Source organism: Echinops telfairi, unplaced genomic scaffold (genome assembly GCF_000313985.2).
Source record: "Echinops telfairi isolate 266 unplaced genomic scaffold, ASM31398v2 ScPeMD7_2291;HRSCAF=2852, whole genome shotgun sequence".
Classification (NCBI taxonomy): Eukaryota; Metazoa; Chordata; class Mammalia; order Afrosoricida; family Tenrecidae; genus Echinops; species Echinops telfairi.
The window spans coordinates 1,829,251-1,841,358 of record NW_022106189.1 but is presented as its reverse complement, the minus strand read 5'-3'; the positions used below and the strand labels follow the sequence as shown (position 1 = coordinate 1,841,358).

The 12,108-nt window shown below is 39.2% G+C and overlaps 1 protein-coding gene across 1 annotated transcript in view; it reads left to right on the top strand.

The window, feature by feature from the left end:
* Window positions 1-12,108, top strand: part of DPY19L3 (dpy-19 like C-mannosyltransferase 3) — a 103,990-nt gene that overhangs the window by 54,656 nt on the left and 37,226 nt on the right. The window contains exons 9-10 of the mRNA XM_004704713.3: window positions 1,999-2,130; window positions 10,142-10,243. Coding sequence (XP_004704770.1) covers window positions 1,999-2,130; window positions 10,142-10,243 — 234 coding nt within the window. The remainder of the gene's footprint in view (window positions 1-1,998; window positions 2,131-10,141; window positions 10,244-12,108) is intronic.

Below are 12,108 nucleotides of genomic sequence, written 5' to 3'. Positions count from 1 at the left end.
TCTTCCTCTGGCGCTTATTTTTATTGTCAGAAGGCTTAGAAGAAGCAGCTCGTTTAGGAGCCATCATAGGGCTTAGATAAATTTTCTTAAAAATCGCAAACAATTACAGTACACTGTACAAAAGCAAAAATGCATCTGATATGTACTCCGATACATAGCGATGCAGACAGATGCGTGTACAGTATGAGGCAATCAGTGGCAGTAATGACAGAGCCTAAGCTGTTATGCAAAAACCGCGATAGAGTGAAGCCGCGGAAGTTGAAGCATGAAGTGGCGAGGGTTCACTGTAGTATGAAAAATTAGGTTTAATCTGCTTGTTTTTTACACAGTAAATGTACAGGAATTAAAGGGAGAATTCTGAGCACCCAGTTTGCAGAAGACTGAATGACCATGAAAGCCCAAAATCCATTTGTAGAGTCCCCATGCAGATTAAGTCTCCTTTGAATTCCCTTAGACCAGCAGTTCTCAACCCGTGGGTCACGACCCCTTTGGGGGGTCAAAAGACCGTTTCACAGGGGTCTCCTAAGACCATCAGAAAACACATATTTCTGATTGTCTTAGGAACTGAAACACTGCTCTTCTATCCGTCTCCAGGAGGGTCTGCCCACATATGAGTACCTGGTATATAGCCTGTTACCCATGCTACACCATGCTTTAAAACATAATTTCATTTATTTGTAATCAGAAATAAATACTTCACAATATATAATTATATATTGTTTTGTGATTAATCACTATGCTTTAACTATGTCCAGTTTGTAACAATGAAAATATATCCGGCATATCAGATCTTTACATTATGATTCACAACTAGCAAAATTACAGTTATAAAGTAGCAACGACAATAATGTTCTGGTTGGGGTCAGCACCACATGAGGACCTGTACTAAGGGCGCGGCATGAGGACGGCTGAGAACCACGGCCCTAGACAAGGGATTTGGATCGTCTTGCCCTCAGAGTGCATTGGAAAGTGGATTACTGCCATCAAGTTGGTGCTGGCAACCCTGTAGGGCATCGTTGAGCTGTCCCTGTGAGTTTCAAGATTGTGGAGCTTTCTCATAAGGAGCTCCCTTGCGGTTGGCAGCCCAGTGCCACTACACTACCAGAGCCCAGACTGCAAATAGAGTTAGTTGAAAATATAACATCTTCTCATTTGTTTTCCCTTTTGACCCATTTTTAATTTGTTCTTCCCTCACTTCTCTCACTGCCATCAAGTCGATTCTGACTCTTTGCAATCCTAATGGACAAGGTAGAATTGCCCCTGTGAGGTTCCAACATTGTAACGCTTTAAAGGAGTAGAAAGCCTCGTCTTTCTCACCTTGAAGTGGTTGGTGGTTTTGAACTGCTGACATTGCAGTTAGCAGCCCACTTTGTAACCACTATGCCAACAGTGCTTCTGATTTTTTCTGGTTGTTACTATTTTCTGCTTTCTTTTAGATTGAGTTTTGTCTGTGTTGTATTTTGTTGTTGGTTTGGGTTTGGGTATGATTTTCTTTATATGAAATCCAGGATAGAGACAGTAACTAGATAGTTTCTTTGGGTTAAGGCAAGATAGATTGAAGGGAAATAGGTATAAGAATGAAAAAAAAAGTTCCAAAATTGATTGTGGTGATGACTGCACAACTCTTTTTAATATATTGAAACCATTGAATTGTATGGCATGTGAATTACTAAAAAATTTTAAAAGTCAAGAGAACTAAAGATTATAAACTGTGTTTGCTGATTCTGAATGTGTTTACATCATTGTTTCCTCTATATTAACCCCATTCATTTTCTCTTTAATTAACCTTTTTTGTATTGAAAACAGTCTAGATTTAAATGGTAAAGAAACAATTAGTATGTATATGATTTAGTTTCCATTTTCAGATTGTACTTCTTGAAGCTAGGTATATGATGGCATGATTTACTAGCTGAGGTCCATCCAGTAAATGACCAGAATATTAGCACACAGTTGTCCCTCAATAAAATCTATTTAACTACCGATCTTTGATTGTTTCAGGTGACGTGGCTGTATGTTATACAGATTGCAAGTTTATTCCTGGTCTGCATTCTTCAGTTTTTTAATTCCATGATTCTTGGATCACTGCTTATAAGTTTTAACTTTTCAGTATTAATTGTGAGAAAAATTCAGGTAGGATTTTTTTTCTGCCCTTAATTAAACTTTCTTTATAAATTGTTTGATTGGCTAAACCTTATTTTGTACAGCATACAAAGGAGAATTTATGACCAGGTTCCCATAAAAGCATACTGGTGGTATTACTTTTAGTGAAGTGCATGGTGTGGCATCTCTGTTTTCAGTACTTCTGTGATCATGTACAATTCTTTTGTTTTGATACTTACTAATTTCTAGAGAATTGAAGTCTTATTCATTTGGGGATTAACCAGAGATGCTTTGTTAAATGCTATTGAGAGTTAAAATTGAAATAAAAGAAAATACGTTTTAACTTCGTGTGTGTGTCTGAACGCAAGATCAAAATTTGTTGTTTATTGTGAATGTACTCTTCATTCAGGTGACAGGTTCTTTGGTGTTTGATGTAGTAACACTACCCTTCTCCTTATGCTGTCATACCATAATACTGATTTTTAAGTGAAGTAAAATTTTGGTCAGTTTTGGAGGATCTAAATAAATTCCTTTAGATATAATGAGCGATTCCCAAAGGCATAGTAATACTGTATTTGAAACATTGAACTAATCTTTGGCATTATTATATAATTAAAGTTTGTTAAATGTACAAAAGATTTAAGAGTCGTTATATTTCTTTAATTGTGACATAGATGTTTCCTTTCTTATAGGCCTTTAATATTTCTAGATCAAGAAATCAGTTTGTTCTCTTCTGTTGAAAGGAAAACCCTTTTCACAATAGTTTTTTTGAATAAAAATGTTGTCGTGCTGAAGGTTGTATGTCAACTTGGCTGGACTATGATTGTAGTGTGGCAATCATCACCAATGACAAATCTGGTAAAATAGAATTACCTCCATGCTGTTATCTACCAGGAGCAGCCAACTGATTGTAAGGAGATTTCGTCCAGGATGTGACTTACATCCATTATGTGTGGACATCTGACAAATGGGCTAGTCTTTTGTTCACTCTGGTTCCTACATCTTATTCTCATCATCTAACCATCACTTTTTGAGACTTTAGCCAGCGACCTGCCATGCTGTCTGACAGTCTTGGGATTCCTTACCTTCTACAGCCTGTGAGCTAGCAGTTTACCAGTTTACCTGCCAATCTTGGATTCCTCAGCCTTCACAGCCCATAAGCCTGCTGTCTGATCTGCTGATCTGCTGGGTTGTCAAGCCTGGCAGTTACATGAGTCAGGAGAAGTTCCCAGCCTTCCATCTGACCCATGGACTTGGGACTTGGCAGCCTCTTCAACCTTGTGAGCCATTTCCTTGAGATTAAAAAAGATATATGCATACATACAGGCATATATAATGTATATTAAGCTTCACTGGTTTTGCCTCTCTTGAAAACCAGCCTAAGACCTTTGGTCCTAGGAGAGGTCCTAGGGGACAAAATCATCATGATGGTTTTGGTTCTTGGTAAGAATTGGGGCTCTGAGTGATCACGTTTAATAATATTTTGAAATTTAACCTGAAAGAGAAGCATAGGGAAGTTAATTGGTCGGACCTACTTAAACTAGACAAAATGGTTTAAAAAGAGAGAGAGCGATTTGCTCAAGGTGTTGGAGTTATAGTTAAAGGCCACATAAAAGACCGTGAAGTTTCCATTTATGCCCTGAGACTCTTATTTCTTAAAGCAACTGAGCTAATATTGCCCCAAACCAAACCCAGAGTCTTGTATCTGAACCGCAACACCAATTAAATTATGTTGATGTTAACGTGAGGGCATTGATTAGAAAGAAATGGAATCCTGACACTTGGGGTGGGAACATATGAGCAGATTATTAGGAAATGGTGGGAGGGTGTTATTCCCCTAAGAAAATAATAAGCCAAAAGTAATACCACATTCCTGAAGGGATTACAGAGATTAATGCTACTATCAAGAAGATAGTGAATATGAAGACTATAGAGTCACTGTAAGAATATTGTGAATATGAAGAAGAATGTGGCAGCAGGATTGGAGGAAGGCTTTATGACCTGCGATATGCAGGTGATACAATCTTGCCTCCTGAAAGTGAAGAGAGCTTGAAGCACTTGCTGTTGAAGATCAAGGACTGCAACCTTCAGTATGAATTATAAATCAATTCAAAAGAACCAAAATTCTCCAGTCGGGCCAAAAGGTAATGTAAGTGGAGCAAAGGTTGAAATTGTCGAAGATTTTGTCCACAATCATTGCTCACGGGAACAGCAGTCAATACATCAAAAGATGCATTGCATTGGATAAATCTGCTGCACAAGACCTCTTTATTTATTTTATTTTTAAAAAAATTTTATTTTTTTAAATTTAATTTTATTTTTTTAACATTTTATTAGGGGCTCATACAACTGTTATCCCAATCCATACACACATCAATTGTGTAAAGCCCATTTGTACATCGTTTCTCAAAACATTTTCTCTCCATTTAAGCCCCCGACATTAGGTCCTCATTTTTCCCCTCCCTCCCCGCTCCCCCCTCCCTCATGAGCCCTTGATAGTTTATAAATGGGTATTTTGTCATATTTTGCCCTGTCCGACGGCACAAGACCTCTTTAAAGGTTGAAATGCAAGGATGTTACTTTGGGGACAAAGTATGCCTGATCCAAATATACCCATGATATTTTCAGTCATTTTGTATACATGTAAAAGTTGGACACTAAACAAGGAAGACCGAAGAATTGATGTATTTGAATTTTGGTGCTGTCTAAAGAATATTAGAAGTACCATGACTTGCCAAAAGAACCTATGCTGGAACTACAGTAAGAATGCTCCTTGGAGGCAAGGATGGAAAGACTTTGTTTCCCATACTTTGGACATGTTGTCAGGAAAGACCAGACCCTGGAGAAGGACGTCATGCTTGGTGACGTAGAAGGGCAGTGAAAAAGAGGAAGGCCCTCCACAAGATGGACTGACACCGTGACTGTAGCAAGCTTAAGAACAACGGGCAGTGTTTGTTCTGCTGTACATAAAGTCCCTATGAATTGGAATCAACTCTGGAACCCACAATAATAATCAAGCACTGGAGGATGCAAAGGTGATGATTCCCCCAACATCTCTGTTAAACCTGCCTATTTGACCTAAGTTAAACAAAAACAAAACAGATGATCCTTGGAGAATGACAGTAGATTACTGTCAACTTATCCAAGTAGTCACTGCAATTATTACTGTTACTCCAGAATGATTTCAGTGTGTGAACAAATTATGCATCTTCTGGTACCTGAGATGTATATAACGGTCTGGCCATTGCCTTGTTCTCAGTATTGGTTTCTGAGGATGACCAAAAGGCCTTCAGCTGACAGCCCAGAGTAGGCCCTGATTGTCCTACTTTATGGGTCTAGCCACTTCCTCGGCTGTATCAGCTATCCACCACAGTGTCTTAATTTATTCCTCAGACTTTGATTCCTTTTCCTTTCACAGGATAGAGCATTGGTCCATTCCATTGAGGACATTGTGCTGATTGGACCTAGTAAAGAAGAACTATGAATGACTCTAGACTTTAATAAGACATTTGTATGTAGAAGATGGGAAGTTAACCCAACGAAAATTAAGGCCCTTCCACTTAGTGAAATTTCTAGGAGTCCAACAGTATGGAGCATATCGTGATATTCTTTCAAAGCGGAAAATATGTTGTTATAATATTGGCCCCTTTCTACAACCAAACAAGTAATGCTTTGGGTTTTGCAAGCACCGTATCCCTCATTAAAAGCCCAGTTGGCATAACTATGCACTGAACTGAATCCACCAATCACTCCTCAGGAGAAAAAAGAAGCTATTTGCTCCCATAAAGATTTAGAGTTTTAGAACCCAAAGGGCCAGTTCTGCTCTGCCCTATAGGGTAACTAGGAGTTGGAATCAACTCAATGTCAGGGAGTTTGGGCTTGGATAGTCCTCATTTCATTGTGTACTTCAACCTCTTTTATGAAGTGATTCCAGAATCTGCTACTTTTGAGTGGGGCCCAGAACAAGAGAAGACACTAACTAAAGTTCAGGCTGCCGTGCAAGGTGCTCTGCCACGTGGGTCATAGTATCTGGCTGGTCCAGTGGGGCTTGAGTTGTCAGTGGGAGGCAGAAGCGCAGTTTGGAAGTTTGGACAGGCCCCTGTTGATGTATAACAGCACAGACCCGGAGATCTTTGGAGCAAAGCTGTGTTATCTTTTGCAGATAACTTCTCTCCTTATGAGGAACGGCTTTGAGCTTGTTAATGGACCTTTGTAGAGGCTGAACATTTAACCATGGGTCACCAAGCCACCATCAGCCTGAGCTGCGCATCTTGAACTGAGTTTTTTGGCATATAAGGTCATAAGTTTGGTTGAGCTTCGCAGCACTTCACCATTTAATGCAAGTGGCATTTTCAAGATCAGGCTTGAGCAGAACTTGAATGCACAAATAAGTTACATAGAGAAGTGGCCCAGGTGGCCATTGTATCAGCTCCTGTCATATTATCTTCCTTCTCTCATTCTTCACCTATGATCTCAGGGAGAGGTCTTAAATCAATTGACCCAGAAAAAGAAACTCATGCTTGATTTATAGATGCTGCTGTGCAGTATCCAGGCACCCTCAAAAGTGGACAGCCCCTTTCGGGGACTCTAGAAAGGCAGTGGTGAAGGGAAATCTTTCCAATGAACAGAACTGCAAGCAATGTGGTTGTTCACTCTGCTTAGAAGTGGCACTGCCCAGCTCTGTGATTGTATACTGATTTGTGGACTGTGCCAATGGTTTGGCTGCATGGTCAGGGACAACAAAGAAATAGGATTGGAAAATTGGTGACAAGGAGTTCTGGGGAAGACATAAGGATAGACCTCTCTAAATGGGCCCCAAAAGTGAAGATATATGTTTCGTGTGAATGCTCACCAAAGGGTGATCCCGCAGAGGGAGATTTTCACAGTCGGGTGAACAGGATGACACATTCAGTGGAAACAGTCATTCTCTTTCTCCAGCCACTCCTGTTATTACCTAATGGGCTCATGAACAGAATAACCTAGTGGCAAGGATGGAGACTATGCATTGGCTCAGCAACACAGAATTCCACTCACCACGGCTGATTTGGCTACAGACACTGATGGGTGCCCAGTCTGTCAGCAGCAGAGACCAAAATTGGCCCCTCTATATGGAACCACTTTTCAGGGTGATCACCCAGCAGCCTAGTGGTACGGTGATCATATTGGTCAACGTCCATCATGAAAAAGAGCAGTGTTTTGTTCTCACTGTAATAGACACTGTAGATACAAATTTGCCTCCCCTGCATGATGCTTCTGCCAAAACTACCATCATAAAATTCCTCAGCCACCATTATCGTAATATCGCACAACCTTGCCTCAGATTAGGGGACTCAATTCACAACCAGTATCCAATATGTGGGACTATTTCTACAATAGCCAAGGTCCATGAATTTAAGAAGCAAGATTGGAAATGAAGTGACCCCATTTACTATTACCTCTAGTGACCCACTTGAAATTTTTTGCTTCCTGACCCTGCAGCCCTATGCTCTGCAGTCTGAAGGTCTTCATTTCAAAGGGAGGAATATTCCAGCCTGGAGGCACAATACTGATTTCCCTGAACTAGAAGGTTTTTTTTGTTTGGTTCTTTTTTACTGTTTCTTTTTTTTTTTTTTTTAACATTTTATTAGGGGCTCATACAACTGTTATCCCAATCCATACACACATCAATTGTGTAAAGCGCATTTGTACATCATTTCTCAAAACATTTTCTCTCCACTTAAACCCCCTACATTAGGTCCTCATTTTTCCCCTCCCTCCCCGCTTCCCCCTCCCTCATGAGCCCTTGATAGTTTATAAATGGGTATTTTGTCATATCTTGCCCTGTCCGACGTCTCCCTTCATCCACTTTTCGGTTGTCTGTCCCCCAGGGAGGAAGTTTAAGAATCCCACCTGGTAGATTTGGGCTCTCAGGCCTCTGGTTGAATAAGCTAAGAAATGAGTTTTATTGGATGGTGTGAGCCTGGTTACCAAGGGGAAACTAGATTGATGTTGCATAATGGAAGTAATGTAAGAGGATGTCTGGAATACAGAAAATTCCTTGGAACATCTCTTCCTACTACCATGCCCTATAATGAAAGTGGATGGAAAACCACAGCAGCCCAATTCAGACTAACTACTAAGGGACAGAACTCAGAGCACTGTGGTTGCTCACTTCCTTTGGAAGGACAAATGGCCAGCTGTGTGATTGTAGGCTATAACCAGTCATTTGACCAATGGTCAGGAATGAAAGTTTGGGTCACGCTCTCTACCATCATTGCCCCACCATACCCCTACCGCCTAAGTTGAGGTGCTTGTTGAGGGGCAAAGGGAATATGGAATGGGTGGTAGAAAGAGGTAATTCTAAACACCAGCCATGACTGTGACCAGTTATAGAACTATAATTGTTATGAGTAATTCTCATATGTATGCATGAAATATTTTTTTATTTCTTCACTTATGAATTATGAGATGTAAGTGGAGCTACTGTGTTTCTGGTTGCATGTATGTTGTATCCTGTTTGGCACAAGTACAAATTTATAATTGTACTTGTATATTGTATAAATTTGTACTTATAATTGTATAAATTTATTTAGAGAGTATGTATGGTTTAAGGAGTTCATGTACAGGTGTAGTCTGTGATGTAGTTAATTTAACTGGGTCATGAGTCTTTGGTTTAGCAATCATCCTCCATGATGAGATCTGATATAATGTAATCACTTCCAAGGGGAGATCAGTTGAAAGGATTTCCTTTGAGGATGTGGCTTGTGTCGGACATAAATGAATATTCTGGCAAACTTCGTTAGCTTTTGCACACTCTGGATTCTACGTACAACCTTCATCATCAGACCTTTGGTTTGGGATTTGAACCAACAACCTGCAGAACTTGGAATTTGTTAGCCTCAACCACCCGTGATCCAGCAGCCAACCATCTTTCCTGCTGATAGTAGCTGTTACAGCCTTACAAGCCAGCAGCCTGCTGTCTGACTTGCCAAACTTTTGATTGTTGACTTCTGTGGGTACAAGAGTCTGGAGACACATAGAACCTGACATGTGACCCATGTACTTGGGACTTGTTAGCCTCTACAAGTACACGAGACATTTCCTTGAGATAAATGTTTATATATGTGTATAAACTCTTCACTAGTTTTAGAGAACCCAGCCTAAGGCATATCCTATGGGAAAACTGCCGCAAAAATAACGAGTAGACTTTCTGAAAATAAAATTTATTTATCCTTTTAACTTTCATTATAAGTAAGTGTTGCTTGCATTTAAACTCTTTAAGCACTAAGCATTATACTTGTCAATCTCTAAAGTTATCTAAGAATTGTGAGAAAAATACTATATCAATAAGCAAAGTTTGCTTTACTGTATTGCTAGAATTTTTATATAATTGCATTTTAGCTGTGTCTATAATATATGAATTAATAGATAACCAATGTGTTGGTTTGTAAACATAATCCCGAGTACCTTCCAAGTACAGACTTCCTACTCAGGTTATGAAGGTGTAAGAAAAATATTGATTGGGACACACTTTCTCATCTAGTGAAGTTCATTATTAAGATATTCGTTTACTATTAAAAATGTCAAGGCCGCGCTATATCTATCATCCCTATGAAGTTGATTCTGTCTCCTGGCGATCTCATGTATTAAAAAGCAGAACTGCTCCATAGGATTTTCATGGCTTTAATCTTTGTGGAAGATCCTTGAAAACCTACCCAGTAGCACCATGGGAAAAAAGCCCAGCAATCTATTTCCATAAAGATTATAGTCAAGAAAATTCTGTATAAAACAAAGCTGTCATGAGTTGAAAAGAACTATTGGGAACAGGTTCATTGGTGGCTGAGGTTTTTTAAATCTATGCAAAAGCTCATCCCCAGGGCTTTTACCTGCCATTCTGCTAGGTGGATCATGAAGACGTGTAGGCTTTATATTCCACACAGGTTTTCATATATTCTTATATGTTGTACAAGCCAACGTTTTAAATCCTCAGTAATCGCGTCCTGAGTGTTTATCATGCCACATTAAAATTTAAGAATTAAAACCAAACTCTTTTGATTTCTAGACAAATATGAAAACTGGAAGCTTCTTTAATAGGCTTGGGAAACTTTTGTTACATTTATTCATGGTTTTATGTTTGACCCTTTTTCTCAACAATGTTATTAAGGTAAGAAAATGACATTTAATGTATTTTCTAATTTACTTTTGTATTATTTTATTAATACATATTTTATTTTGTTTACAGTTAGAGTTTATATAACAAATTATCTAATAATTCCATGGGAGGGAGAGAATTTTCTAAACTTTATATTTCAAATTATTTAATTCTTTATGAAGTACGTTAACTATTTCATTGACAAGGATTACTTGCTTGATTTTTGTCACTGATTTCACTCCTCTTCAACATAGTCTACAATGTTAACTTTTTGAGTAATTAAACTTTTAAAAAACTTGTAATTTTGATTTAGGTGGAGTTGGGGATTTACAGTTATGAAACTTATTTAAAGCTCAACTTTAAAAGCATTAAATACTTCTGTAATTAAAAAATCTAACTTTTAAAGATAATTTTTAATATAAAGGTATTTGAAAAAATTTGATTCTTATTGGGGTGAGTTAATTTTCATTTTTGCTAGAAAGAAATATATGGCTCATTTTTGGTAGATAATATCCATTAGTCAGATTACCTAAAATTAGCCCTGTACCTCAAAATAATTCAATTATAAGTCAGGTGTTCATCTCATCTAGTCACTAGATGCTCTACTCTATTTTTAAGGCTACTTAGTTGAACATGTTTTGAGCTTTTTCAAACTAATACTATTGGGAGGACAGGCTTGACTTCAGGGTAAGGGTCTATAACTCAGGGGCTTGTTTCCCCCAGGTGTTCGTGTGATAGAGTCGAACCACAAGAATTCCTTGAGAACATTTTGCCCCTCCTAGGAAGTGATGATGCAAGACACACGTGATGGCAGGCTCCTTCTCCTTCCTAAGTGGCGGGTGACCCCACTTCCTGTCTGCTGACTGTCTTCCTCAACAGGCCACATGAACACGTCCACTCCAGGGGTTTGGCAGTATGCACGCAGCGCCGTGCAGCGCAGTGCTTGAGCTGAATGGCTCATGTTTCTGGAAGATTGGCAGGAAGGCAGTAGTCTACTCAGTTCCCTCTCTGGGTTCCCAGTGCTCTCTTCTTGGGTGAGGTCAGTCCAGTCGAGAGCCAGGACCACTGTTTTCTTCTCAAAGAGTAACTTGTGTTGAATTGTCCGTCATGATTTCCAGTGACCTGTAGTGAGAGGAGTTAGAAGATGCAGCTCTATGAAACCCCTTGCTGTTCTTACACACAGCGGGGAAATTTCCCTTGAATCTGAATTCTAAAATGTCAGGATCTCTTTTTAACCAGCAGCTTTAGTCTTTCGGCCTCATGATTAAAACCAGGCTCTGCCTCCCTCTTTGCATTTGTGCTAGAATGCTCACACCCAGACCTGCAGCTCATCTCTAATGAGTGTGTGTTTTGTATGAACCATGGTTCTGACTTCATCTTCCTTTTTTCTATCTTTGTTTTCCTACTGATTTAATTCCTTCATCCTTTTATGTTGTGTGGGTCTTTCTAAGCTGTAAATCAAAAATGAAGTTATATTAATTAAAAGTAAAATCCTGTTAATTGAAATTATAATCACGTATAAGGGATAGCGGCATTTTTCCATTCACTCCTTGGGGATCACTGCTGTGTCTCGACTTGTCTTTGGGTGAATGAGTCTTTCTTACATCAGTTCTATCCATAGGTGCAGTCTAGTGGGCTGTATATCTAGTTCCGAGGGTGATGCTTCAGATCACTGTACCATTGGCTTTCTGGCCAACAAGCTACACTCCCACCTCCCTTCCCCAAACCACAGCAGTCCGGTTTATAAATTGATGTTACATGTAGAACTTAGGTATGAAAAAGACTGGAGAAGGAGAGCAGAACAGTTGAAAGTTCCTGCTTTTGACATCCTCGGTGTCAAGAATTGTCACAAGTATATATTCATTATATTTGTATGG